Below are 13,738 nucleotides of genomic sequence, written 5' to 3' on the forward strand. Positions count from 1 at the left end.
CAAGGAGTATGGATGAATCTAGCTCCAGCCTGCAGATTGGCTTGGCTGTAACTGGCGTACTGAGGAACTCTAGTCAGATAGATTAATGAAGCTGGGGCTTCTAGACATAAATGTTGCCCATTGGTGAAGGATTGATTACCAGAGGACACTGATTTAACAGACATGATAACAGAAGCAATATGAGCAGAAAAAACATTTTGCTAGCAATTCATTGGGATCTAAAATGATTATGAACCAGATTCAAATGTGACTTTAAAATGAATTAGATCATTACCTGAAAAGGAAATATTTGGAGGTCAAGGCAGGGAAGTTGTACTAGGTTGCTGTTGCAAAGGTGATGGTTTTGAATGGTCACCTGTGTTATAACCAATCTATGATTCTCACCATGGCCTCCACAGAACCAAAGGCACTGCATTGTAGTTCTCACGCACCCTACCCGTTGCAATTTGTATGAACAGACCGCAAAATTGTCCACCTTCCCTGTGAAGATATAGCAACATCTCCTGCTCTATCCAATAACTCAGCACCCACATCTCCAAAATACTGAACTGTACTTCATGATAATCTGTACTGAAATTGTTATTTAAATTAGCTTTTATACTTGGTCTCTGGACTTTTAAGCAGTACTTGTGTTGTACTTTTTTCAGTAGAATTGATTTTTTTGCTGAGTCACAAGCAAGTTTGTTGAGCGACATGCATGGTCTGGGTTTCTGTTAGGTGAACTGATGGCCTCCGGGTTCCAACCCGCTGGCTCAAATGCGACAGAGCTGATTTCCTTGAGCTCTGTCTTCGACCTCTCCCCTTGTTGCTGACACTGAATACATGGCTACTTCTGATTCTGTGCTCTCTCACTTTTATTGATTTGTTTGCATTTTATTATTCCCCAATCCACCATGCTCTTAATATCCCTGAAAACAATCAGACTGTCAGACTTTGATCTACCCTTTATTAATTTTTGTCCAAGAATTTAGTTGCTGCATCTCTGATAGTTTCCAGTAACTTTTTGATATTGCATGTTAAGTTGGTCGTGTGTAATTACCTGGATTGTTTCTCCATCTCTTGTGTAATTTTTCAATCCTATTATTGGCATCAGTTGAAGACATGATTTCTGTATCTAGAAAGCTTTAATACATTGAGTAATACATGTGACGTTCGTCATGATGTGTCGGTGACCTTCAAGTTCATCTGCTCCAAATAATCCAATCAGTTTCAAACCTTTTAATTTATTCAAATACGCTGGAGATGTTGCTGGCTAAGCAATAATTTATTGCCCAGAGGGCAGTTAAGAGTCAACCACATTGCTGGGGGTCTGAAGTCATGCATAAGCCAGACCAGGTAAGGATAGTAGTTTCCTTCCTGAATTAGTAAACCTGATCGGTTCTTATGACAATTGGCAATGGTTTCCGGTCATTAGTAGAGTCTTAATTTCAGGTTGTTTTTCTATTGAATTCAAATTCCACGTTCTGCCATTATGGGATTTGAGCACAGGTCCCCAGAATATTATCTGGGCCTCTAGATTAAAAGTACAGCAATAATAGGCCATTGCCTCTCTGATAAAGAAGACCTGAAGTGGTCAGGAAATGCAATGCTAGCCAGTTTTTTTCTGAACAATTATTGCTTGTACCAGCCTAAATCTAAATTGAGTCAGATATTATTTGGGGAATAAAGGCAAAGACCCAGGTTTGGACCTGAATTTTGGCACTGCAAATCAAGTGTTAAAATACTTTATCTGTCATTATCGCTTGCTGATGAAATGCAGGAGAAGGAAAGGAAGTTCATTTACTCCAGCTTTTCAGCTTCTCATTATCAGGCACACTTGGTAACATTTCACTGCAAAGAAATCCACCTGAAGACCATAAGGAAAAGGAGCAAGAGTCTGCCATTTGGCCCTTCAAACCTGCTCCACCGTTCAATAGGATCATGGCTGATCTGACAGTCATCTTGTCCGCTTCCCTGCTCTTTCCTGTAACCCTTGATTCCCCTATTGATCAAGAATCTGACTCAGATTTGAATATATACAAGGACTCAGCCCCCACGGTTCTCTGTGGCAAGAAATGCTGGGATGAGATAAGGATCAATCTTTTTAGCCAGAAAGAGGTGAATCTGTCGAATCCATTGCCACAGAAGGAGGAAAGTAACTGAGTGTTTTTAAGACAGACAAAAATAAGTTCTTGATTAGTAAGGGGATCAAGGGTTATAGGGAGAAAGCAGGAGAACGGGATTGAACAACATTGGCCATAATCAAATGATGGAGCAGACTCGGTGAGTCGAATGGACTGCTCCTGCTTCTGTATCTATGGTCTTATGGATCTGTAACAATAAAGATGTGACTTCATTTTCATTGCTTCTACTGTGCTCCTGTCATTTATGGCAAGAGTGTGGCAATATGTTGTGGATTTCTCAAGCTAGATCTTTTAATTTCCTGTCGAACATTGATAATTGGAGCTATTATCAGTGAGTATAAAAGTGCTTATTTCTTGGATAAATAAACCTGTCATGGAATTTAAGCTTAAATCTTGCATACTTGCAGAATTAGAGTCACCATTTTGCCCGTTGTCATCAATCCTCCAATAATACTTCCCTTTTACTTGATAACCTGTTTTGGGAAATAATAAACATAACTGTAGCTCTAAGGTTTTGTGTTTTATACAAGCACATTAAGCTTTTGATCTCATGATTTTAAGCCATCTTTACAGAGTCTGACTTAAATCTCTAAACTTAAGTTACTTAAAATGTTGTTATTTGTACAGCTCATGTAACTGTAATTAATGTGAATATTGAATTAAATTTATTGAAAAGAACATACTTGCTGAATTAGAGTCACCATTGTTTTCATTGCTTCGTCCGTTATTCCCTTTCACTTCATTGCCTGTTTTAGAGAAAGATTGCATATGTTTGAATATTTACTTTTTTTTTGCAATATTATAAATTAAAGAAATGCTTTAGAGGGAGTAGTTCTGTCAACTTAAATCTTCATCGGGTCACTTTTTAGAAAACATTTTGAGCACAGTTATACAATAGGAATGTAAGGCCACCTAATTTGCAGTATTGCTTCAGACATTAGATTTAATAGGATAAGAAGTTATGATCTCAATTCGCATAACGTCTCGATTTGAACATAATTTAAATTAAGCTAAGAGTGTTGCAGAAATTGAAGTAATTGTAGAAATGTTATTGGGAAAAAAATTAGATGAAAAAAAATCTGGTTTTAGTTTCTTCTGTGAGTACAACACAGGGCCCTGGTGACACTGCACCTGGAGTATTGTGTGCAGTTTTGGTCTCCAAATTTGAGGAAGGACATTCTAGCTATTGAGGGAGTGCAGTGTAGGCTCACAAGGTCAATTCCTGGAGTGGCGGGACTATCATATGTTGAAAGATTGGAGCGACTGGGCTTGTGTACACTTGAGTTCAGATGGATGAGAGGGGATCTGATTGAGACGTATAAGATTATTAAAGGATTGGACATTGGACACTCTGGAGGCAGGAAGCATGTTTCCGCTGATGGGTGAGTCCAGAACCAGAGGACACAGTTTAAAAATAAGGGGTAGGCCATTTAGAACAGATTTGAGAAACTTCTTCACCCAGAGAGTGGTGGATATATGGAATGCTCTGCCCCAGAAGGCAGTGGAGGCCATGTCTCTGGATACTTTCAAGAAGAGATGGATAGAGCTCTTAAAGACATTAGTTGGGCAACAGCAGGAGTAGTGTGCGCGGATCTGGTCATCGCATAACTGGAAGGATGTGATTGCACTAGAAAGGATGCAGAAGATAGATAGATAGATAAATAATTAAAGAAATAAGTAATAAAAGTGGGCCATACCACCAGTCCTTCAACCGGAGGCTCACTAATGTTACCTGGTATGGTGACGAAATGTCGAAACCAAACCTTCCAGCTCAACAAGCAAACCTACTTTCAGAACCTTAACCTGAGCTGCAAATCGTCTCAAAACTCACTAGGGTGCAGAAGAGAATATTCACCAGGATGTTGCCTGTGTTGATGCACTTCAGCTATGCAGAGAGATTAGATAGGCTGAGGGTATTTTCCTGAGAGCAGAGAAGGCTGAATGAGGACCTGTTTATAGTGTACAGATAGGATATCCAGGGTCGAGATAGGAAGAACCTTTTCCCCTTAGTGGAGGGTTTCACTAACTAAAGGGCATAGATATAAGGGAAGAGATAGAAAGTTTAGTTGGGATTTAAGGAAAAATATCACCCAGAATGTGCTGAGGATGGATGAATTTATTTGTGGTAATTAAGTCAATGGCATAGCCAAAGAATTAGTTTGTTTGAAGAGATGGATGTAATGAAATAAAACTGGTTCAGAAGATCATTATAATGTGCTAAAAAAAATCTGGATGTAGACCTCCAATACTGGAAACAACCTAAGGAAGTTTTATCTGAGAAAATCAATTCTGCTAGACTTCTCAAATGAACCCGAACATGTGTCAGTACTCCTCTTTGTTTAAAATCAATTGAACCTATTCCAAATATTTAGGGAAATGAGAATCATCTTTTATCCTTGTCCTATTGGCTCCAACCAAAAGCAATTGGATGTATTTTCAGTTTAGTTGAACTGGAGCTCATTAGAAGAACAGAAGAGGGTTGTTTGAGATTATTGAGCAGCTTGTAGACTTAAACAAGGATCCAGAAAACAACTTTCTGTGGCACGGAAGCAAGGGCAATTGACAAAGATTGGTGCTGGTACTTTGTGTCAAGTGTCTCAGCCTTCAAAGTTCTAGGCAAGTTAAACTTCTGAAAAAGTGAAGATGTCAAAGGGAGATCAGTAAGGAATCAAGGATTATGGGGAAAAGGTAGGAAAATGGAATTGAAAGTTATCAGATCAGCCATGATCTCATTGAATGGTGGAGCAGAATCGATGAGCTGAATGGCCAATGCTTCTACTACTTGTGGTACATTGATTTTGGAGTTGATAAAAGCTTTTGTATGATGTTTTTGCAGTCAGCAACAATGTGTATTTGGAAGAAGGTAGCTTTTGCATTGAACCTCAAATAAGATTTAAGGCTCCATTGAAAGTTGTTTGGCAACTTAGGTGACATATCATCAAGTTAAATCAAAATAAGCAGCAGAATATATGGAATGATTATAAGTGTGACTGCTGAGGGCCAAATAAGATAGTTTCAGTTGTGAAAATGTCTTTACTCCACAATGTGTTGTTTTACAAGCAGTCAGCAACAGCTCAAGCCAATCGTGGTGTCGCAGAGCAAAGTTAGGTCTCACCAAGACAGCTGACATGTTTGTACAATACTATTGTAGTGCTCTTTAACCACATGGTATACGATAGTGATTCATTTATTTTACATTTTCCCCAACATCCCAAATTAGGTTGAGTTTTGTTATAGCATCCTGTTGGGAAACCCGATGTAACATGCTCAACTTGAGTGACACATACTGCGAAGCAGTTTGGTATACTTTATGTTAAAATTCGTCATCAGTATTAGCTGCTGCTGTCATTTATTGGCAAGACTCATACATCGAGTAAAACAATTTCAGTAAGAAATGTGCAGCTGGCAGAGCTTCCCCAACTAATGCGAAAAAAGTCTATGCTTTTGTAGGTGGAAGAAAATTGGCAAAGAAAAAAAATAATGTCATGTACCTTTCGTAAGAATGAAAGATTGATTTGTCAAAATAAGATGGAAACGACATTTATGAAGTAGAGTAACTGGATCCAGTTTCAACAAATTAAATTAGCAATGCTGTTTTCTTTTTACATAACTGCACTACCTAAACTGTCAGAAAAGATGTGCTTTCTTCACAAATTTTCAGTTCCTGATGTGTTTGTAAGTCCTGCAATATTTAATTTAAAAATATGCAATTTAGAGTGCAAATGAATTGTTTGTGCTTTTAAATGTTGATTTTAAGGTACGCTGAGAGAAGAAACTGTATGTATTTAGGCTGTCTAAAAATGGAATGCTTTTCATACTCAAAGTTACTGTGCAAACAGAACACAAGTTGGGAGGTGATAGTTGTTCCATATCTGAAAGCCAATATAAATAATATCTGTGGTGTCAATACATGCAACCACTGTCTTTCACTCCTTTTTGGAAATCGTTGGGAGTTTAACACATCACACTACAGCAAAATCAATAGACAATAGGTGCAGGATTAGGCCATTTGGCCCTTCAAGCCAACACCACCATTCATTATGATCATGGCTGATCATCCACAATCAGTATCCTGTTCCTATCTTATCCCCATAACCCTTGATTCCACTATCTTTAAGAGTTCCATCCATCTCTTCTTGAAAGTATCCAGAAACATGGCCTCCACTGCCTTCTGGGGCAGAGCATTCCATATATCCACCACTCTCTGGGTGAAGAAGTTTCTCCTCAACTCTGTTCTAAATGGCCTACCCCTTATTTTTAAACTGTGTCCTCTGGTTCTGGACTCACCCATGAGCGGAAACACGCCTCCTACCTCCAGAGTATCCAATCCTTTAATAATCTTATACATCTCAATCAAATCCTCTCTCATCCTTCTAAACTCAAGTGTATACAAGCCCAGTCGCTCCAATCTTTCAACATATGATACTCCCGCCATTCTGGAAATTGACCTCGTGAACCTAAGCTGCACTCCCTCAATAGCTAGAATGTCCTTCCTCAAATTTCGAGACGAGAACTGCGCACAATACTCCAGGTGTGGTCTCACCAGGGCCCTGTACAGCTGCACAAGGACCTCTTTGTTCCTATACTCCATTCCTCTTGTTATGAAGGCCAGCATGCCATTAGCTTTCTTCACTGCCTGTTGTACCTGCATGCTTGCTTTCATTGACTGATGTACAAGAACACCTAGATCTCGTTGTACTTCCCCTTTACTATCTAAATGGAGCCAAGTTAGATAATCTGCCTTCCTGTTCTTGCCACCAAAGTGAATAACCACATTAAACTGCATCTGCCATGCATCTGTCCACTCACCTAGCCTGTCCAAGTTACCTTGTATTCTCATAACATCCTCCTCACATCACCCTGCCACCCAGCTTTGTGTCATCAACAAATTTACTAATATTACTTTTAATGCCTTCATCTATATCATTGATGTATATTGTAAATAGTTGCGTTCCCAGCACCGAACCTGGTGGTACCCCACTGGTCACTGCCTGCCATTCCAAAAGGGACCCTTTTATCACTACTCTTTGCTTCCTGTCAGCCAGCCACTTTTCAATCCAAGTCAGTATTTTGTCCCCAATACCATATGCCCTAATTTTGCTCACTAATCTGCTATGTGGGACTTTATCAAAGGCTTTCTGAAAGTCCAGGTACAGTACATACATAGCCTCTCCCTTGTCCATCTTCATAATTACGTCCTCAAAAAAGTGAGAGAATCTCCTCAACCTCTCCCCTTGGCTGAGATGCGGTGACCCTCACATTAAATCACCCTGCGTTATCTCTAATGAGAGAAGAGTCTAATGTTCTGGTAGGACTGTGGTGAATATGAGGAACTTTGAAATATAAGGTTTTTAGGAAGGTGATAGGTGTTGCATGAAATAAGGATCTAAAGGTATATTTCTAGAATGTGTGGTAAAGTCAACTGCAGCCTGTGTTACCTATAGTAAATCAGACAAAGGGCAAACATACCAGACCATGTAGTTTGACAGTGTGGAGGATGTTTTGGAAATTCAGTGAAGAGAGCCTATAGAAAAGTGAGTAGGTGAAAATCAAGTGAGCAGGAATTTACGCAACATGGAATTTACGCAAGTTTTAAAAAAAGACCATAAGTTGTAGGAGCAGAAGTAGACTATTCATTCCATTGACCCTGTGTTGTTTTTCAGTGAGATCATGGCTGATCTGAATGCTCAACTCCATTTTTCTGCATTTTCTCTATAACTTGACTCCTTTACTTAGTAGAAGTCTGTCTATCTCAGCCTTAAATATCCTTAATGATCCAGATTCTACAGCACTCTGGTAAAGAATTCCACAAATTCATGCCATCTGAGAGAAGAATTTCCTCCCCCTCTCTAACTCAAGTGACTGATTCTATACTCTGAGATTGTGTACTCTGACCCTAGACACTTGCACAGAGGAAACATTTCTGCATCGACCTAGTCAAGTCTCATAAGAATCCTGCGTGCTTCAGTAAGGGTTGCCTCTCATTCGTCTAAACTACAACAAGTACAGGCCCATCCTGCTGAACCACTCTTCATAAGACAATCCCTCCAGACCCATGATTAACCTAATGAATCTTGTCTTGACTGCCTCTAATGTGATTGTATCTTTCCTTAGATAAGGGGAAGTCTTGACAATATTCCAGGTACGATCCAACCTGACCCTTGTTTTAGCAAGGCTTTCTATTTGTGTAATTCATTCCCTTTGAAATAAAGACCAAGATTCGGTCTGCATTCCCAATAATTTGCTCAACTTGTATTCTAACCTTTTGTGATTTACACACAAACATTCCTTTACGCTGTAATTTTATGAGGTCTTTACCATTTAAATAATTTTCAGCTCCCCTGCTCTTCCCATAATGTTGATCAGCACTAATCCTTGTTGCATTCTTCTAGTTACAGGTTGCTGCCCTGTAAATGTCCCCTCATCCAAATGCTGTCTACTATTAATTAGCCTACCCTCTAATGTCCTTGAAAAGTTGGGTCTAAGAGTGTCCAAGGCATAAATGTGTTTTTCATGGTAGTGCGCACACCACAGAAAGATGATTTTCGCAATTTTTAAAATTACTTCCAGGATGTGGGTGCCTCTGGCTAAGTTAGTATTTATTGCTCATCCCTAATTGCCCAGAGGGGCAGTTAAGAATAAATCACATTGCTGAGAGTCTGGAGTCACATGTAGGCTAAACTAGTTAAGAATGGTAATTTCCCTTCCCTAAAGGACATTAGTGAGCCAGTTGGGTTTTGTCCAACAATTAACAATGGCTTTGTTATTGTTAGACCCTTACTGAATTCGAATTCCATCATCTGCCATGGCAGGATTTGAACTCCGGCCCCCAGAATATTAGGTGAGTTTCTAGATTAATTGCCTCGCAATAAAATTACTAGGACATTGCCTCCCCATAATATGGAGAAGGTCTGAGGATCAAGGAGAACTGCACGTTGTTAGTTTCAGTCAGGGGGAGGAGCAGGAAAAGGAAAGGAATCTGCAGTCAAAGCTTTAAGTTTTGAGCAAGAATCAGACAGGATGGATTCAGTCTTTTAGATATAAATCTTCAAGTTCTTACTTGTCCATGGCATAATGTGCAATAAAACTATTGGCAGTACATAAAAGTTCTGGTAATATAGATTGGAACATCATTTTCAAGGTAAAGTCATTTTACTTTCAATTTTTTTTTCTGGCGCCCTGAAAATGGATTCATAAAACAGTAACATTTTGAAACCATATCTGCAATGCTGTATGCTACAGCAATCTATAAGTAATCCCACTGCCTCTCGGCCTTTAGCTGCTTTCAATATTTATTTAATTTTCCTTTAAAAGAAGCAAAGTCTCTGCCTCATCTACATTTTTAGAAGAAAACCAAGATTAAACAACGTTGGCTTCTCTCAGTGTCTACTAATTTACATTGAATTATATACTCTGGAAGTTTTCCCTTAATTGGGCCAGACTAACTAGTGTAGCAGACATAAAATGGATTCAGTGGCCAGACTGTATGGAAATTAAAAGGTGAATATAAATTAAACTCTGAAAGTGTATGCACTCAAAACAGTCATGATTACAGGAACATAATCCATTAAGACCTTGGTGGGTGCAGGGTGTGCACAAGCCTATCCTATCTTGTACAAGATGCCTATTTTGCACAGATCTGAAAACTTTAACTGAATGACTGAAGTGGATATTTATATGCCACTTTGTTATTGATTTTGGGGCCATCAAGTGTATCGTTAGAATTATGATTGACATCCCAAAGGATCGAACTCTTCCAGTACATTTTGAGGAGCAAAACAATTACAGTAACTACTCCTGTCCCATTGTATAATTAAGGAGGATTGAAAAAAAAACTAGAAATCTGCTTTTCTGTTTGGCAAATACTCAGGAGCATATAACTTTATTTTGAGATCTGTTCATTGGGCTCCTCATTATGAACTTAAGTGATGAGCATAAAAGGCATTTTTACAAAAAGGCATATTTTGACAAATAGACAAACCCAAGAACAGAGATGAATACTGACAATTAGGCCTTCCTAATTAGTCCATTTTTAAATTTTGATTAAACATGAAAATGATTTTCTGCTTGTATGAACTACAGATATTTGCTTTGTTTTATAATGACCTTGATCTTTGAATCTTAATTTTAAATATGAAAATATGAATTAGAACAAAGGTAGATCTTATAGAGATGAAATATTAGAATTATTACAGGACGTGAAACACTGTGCATAGTTCATAAATTCTTCACTATCTAAAATATGAGCAGTCAATCACAACGAGATGCGAGTGACATTTTGAATAAATTTGCATTGTTCACTTAAGCCTGTCTGTTTTAAAGAGCAATACGACCCTATGTCAAAATACTGAGCGTAGCTTACTTGCAGATTTTGAATTGCTGTTGTGCTCGCTGTCTTCATTGCTCACTGAATGAGGAAAGTTTACTTCATTACCTATTTTAGGAAAAACAAGATGAATTAATGTCTAAATCTGTATTTTGTTCCTTGTAGAAGTACAGTAATAATCATTAAAAGTGTTGGAAGGAATGCCAACATTCTTTGAGTTTCAATGTTTTCAGTTTAACATTGTGGTAAAACAGATTACGCAAATACGATTATTTGATTCAGTTAAGATGTGACAAAAACTGGGTTATAGAGTCATACAGCATAGGAATAATTCTTAATTGAATTTTACAGAAACTTCAGAATCGAGGGTGAAGCACTTAGCAATATGAATGTGGCTTGTAGCTTGTTGAACAAACATAATAGAAATTTCAGAGCATTTCAGTTACTGTAAACTTAAACTATAATTTGCATCTCCTGTTCCAAGTGATACAGAAACAGACAACAGCTTTATTCTTCCATGATGAGCACCACTGGAAGGAGTTTGAAGGGTAACAGGGCCTCGAATATACTTTGGGTGGGATACTTCAGTGTTCATCACCAAGATTGACTCAAACACCACTCTTGACAGAGCTGGCTGAACTCTGAAGAGTGTCAGACTGGGCCTTCAGCAGTTGCAGCTTGAGATTACAGCTGGCAATGTCCAGATGACGTGCAAAGGAAATGCTGCCTTTCCCAATTTTTCAACATTTTCTCTCTGGCTGGTCGTCATTGAAATGTGAAAGGTCAGCTTGTCACATTTGTCAGATTATTACTGCGTTAAGTTATATTGGTTGTGTTGTATTATGTCTTACAATGGTTCTGTGAGGGGAATCTTGAAGACTTGCTCATGACATCATTATTATGGCATTTGATCTGAAGTGTTAAGTATTTCATAATGCATCTTATCTTGGATCACATGATGCATGGTGGTACTGAAATCATGCTGCTGCATTCTAACTAATACTTTAATGGTAACCCAAACATTCTTGTGAATTTAAAGTTTGAACATAATTATCTGAAATAAATGTCTGTTTGATATTTCTATATCACAATATCCACACTGGTTCATATATTCCATTAAATAATATAAAAATATTATAAAAGATAAAAATAACCTGTTGAAAATAAACTCCTACCAGGTTGGACTACAAGTGTCACCTTTCATTAGCCCCTCCTCCCTCATGTGCTTTGTTCACATGAGAAGTTGTAATAAAAGTAAGTGATTCAATTTGTCTACCATCTGCAGAATTACTGAAATGAACCACATAAGTATGCTGTCAATCCTTTGAACAACTTAAATTGCAAAAGTAAGAAAAAACACTTTTGTATCATAAGATTTATGTAAACTTCAAAGATTTTTGGACAAATTCTTATACATAGGGTTAAAATTCTGCAGGAGATGGGATTCTCTTGATCCTCCATTGTAATTTAGGAATATTAATAGAAATCTCAGAAAAGTGGTGTTAATGCTAATGGGCTCTGGGGCTGCAGCTGATAATCAACAGAATCATGTACAAATTAATGACATCGAAGTATGAACATCATCTACATGTCTGCACTTGTAATTCTCATGATCTTGTACCTGTGTAACTATTTGATATGGGTTTCTAATAGTAACTTAAATTTAATTATAACTAAAATTCATGTCTGTATAACAAAACAGAAAGTTACATATGGGCTGTCCATTCATCTGCAAATTTTGCTGAATAATGTTGCAATTTCTAGTTCATCTATTTTTTCTATGCGCTAGTATTATTTTGGTTAGAGCATCTGAAAAAAAACGTGATTCCATTTCCAACTGAGAAAATGCAAATGATGTGAGTAGGTTCTTTTCTCCCTCTCCCAGCATTCCCGAGACTACTACAGATTTTAACTATTGGACCAAAAAAGTTGAAGAGATGAACTAATAACAATAGAGTCATAGAGATGTACAGCATGGAAACAGACCCTTCGATCCAACCCGTCCATGCCGACCAGATATCCCAACCCAATCTAGTCCCACCTGCCAGCACCCGGCCCATATCCATCCAAACCCTTCCTATTCACATACCCATCCAAATGCCTCTTAAATGTTGCAATTGTACCAGCCTCCACCACATCCTCTGGCAGCTCATTCCATGCATGTACCACCCTCTGCGTGAAAAAGTGACCCCTTAGGTCTTTTTTATATCTTTGCCCTCTCACCCTAAACCTATGCCCTCTAGTTCTGGACTCTCCGACCCCAGGGAAAAGACTATGTCTATTTATCCTACTGTGAGGTCTTTGGTGCATCGAGAGGCTCATAAACATTAAGGCAAACATTCTATCTTCTTACCAATAAAATTGAGTGATAGTGGAAGAAATGGATTGTACGATAGGAAGAGAGAGTGAATTTGAATCAAATGAGATATCAATTAAGAAAGGGGAAAAAAAGTAATGAATTAGCAGAAAGGAAGTGGAGGTTTTGTTTTTAAGTTTGCATGAACCATTTATGATCTAATGAGCATAGTGAGCCCATACCGTTTCAGTTGTTTCCTTTCTAGGCCTCCAAGATTGAAAAACATGTCAGGAATTTGGGCTGTGTATTAGCAACCTTAAATAATTGTATCAGTTCCTTGACACTCATAGTATGGTTCACGGTGAAGCCACTAGGTGTAGGCTAACCTCTTGACAAATTGCTGGCAATACCTAGGCAGGGTCAGTTTATTCAATATATTGTGTGTCTCAGATTGCTTCACATGGGCATTTAGGGCACCAAGCCTCGTAATGAGATATTATGTCATGACCAGATGCTTGGTTAAACGAGAATTTTAAGGGAGGAAGATGAGGTAGGAAGTAAAGCATTGTAGGTAGCACTTTCCTAATTTAGTGGCCAGGAATTTGAAGGTGCAACCACAAATGATTGAGCGATTAAAGTTTTGGATGGTCAAGATGCCAGAATTAGATGAATGCAAGTAAATTGGAGTGATGTGTAGCTGGAGAAGTTTACAAAGATCAATAAAATGAAACGCTGGAGAGATTTCAAAGCAAGGATAAGTTGTTTAAAATCAAGACTGTTTGGAAAGGGAAATTGCATGGTTGGGTGAGCATGTCTAGTAATGGTGAATGCCGTGAAGTCCGACTTATTTTTCCAGCAAAGACTGGACTAATCAAACAAACAAAATATTTTAATTGATTTAAAAGAAAAATCTATATCCAGTATTCTGGATCCACAGAAGTGAGGTGCAATCTCTATTTGTAAAAATTATTTTAGTTTGGAGTTGAATTTGGC

The 13,738-nt window shown here is 38.2% G+C and overlaps 2 protein-coding genes across 8 annotated transcripts in view; one reads left to right on the forward strand and one right to left on the reverse strand.

The window, feature by feature from the left end:
* nt5dc1 (5'-nucleotidase domain containing 1) overlaps positions 1 to 13,738 on the forward strand; it is a 568,470-nt gene that overhangs the window by 114,256 nt on the left and 440,476 nt on the right. The window lies entirely within an intron of this gene.
* Positions 1 to 13,738, reverse strand: part of LOC122548586 (uncharacterized) — a 56,674-nt gene that overhangs the window by 9,236 nt on the left and 33,700 nt on the right. Inside the window, exons 5-7 of the mRNA XM_087975790.1 lie at positions 10,486 to 10,557; positions 2,807 to 2,869; positions 2,525 to 2,596 (exon numbers count right to left, since the gene is read on the reverse strand). Of these exons, the coding sequence (XP_087831916.1) occupies positions 2,525 to 2,596; positions 2,807 to 2,869; positions 10,486 to 10,557 (207 nt within the window). The remainder of the gene's footprint in view (positions 1 to 2,524; positions 2,597 to 2,806; positions 2,870 to 10,485; positions 10,558 to 13,738) is intronic.

Source organism: Chiloscyllium plagiosum, unplaced genomic scaffold (genome assembly GCF_037043375.1).
Source record: "Chiloscyllium plagiosum isolate Xiang-an unplaced genomic scaffold, Cpla_swu_hap1 HiC_scaffold_3, whole genome shotgun sequence".
NCBI classification, from domain to species: Eukaryota; Metazoa; Chordata; class Chondrichthyes; order Orectolobiformes; family Hemiscylliidae; genus Chiloscyllium; species Chiloscyllium plagiosum.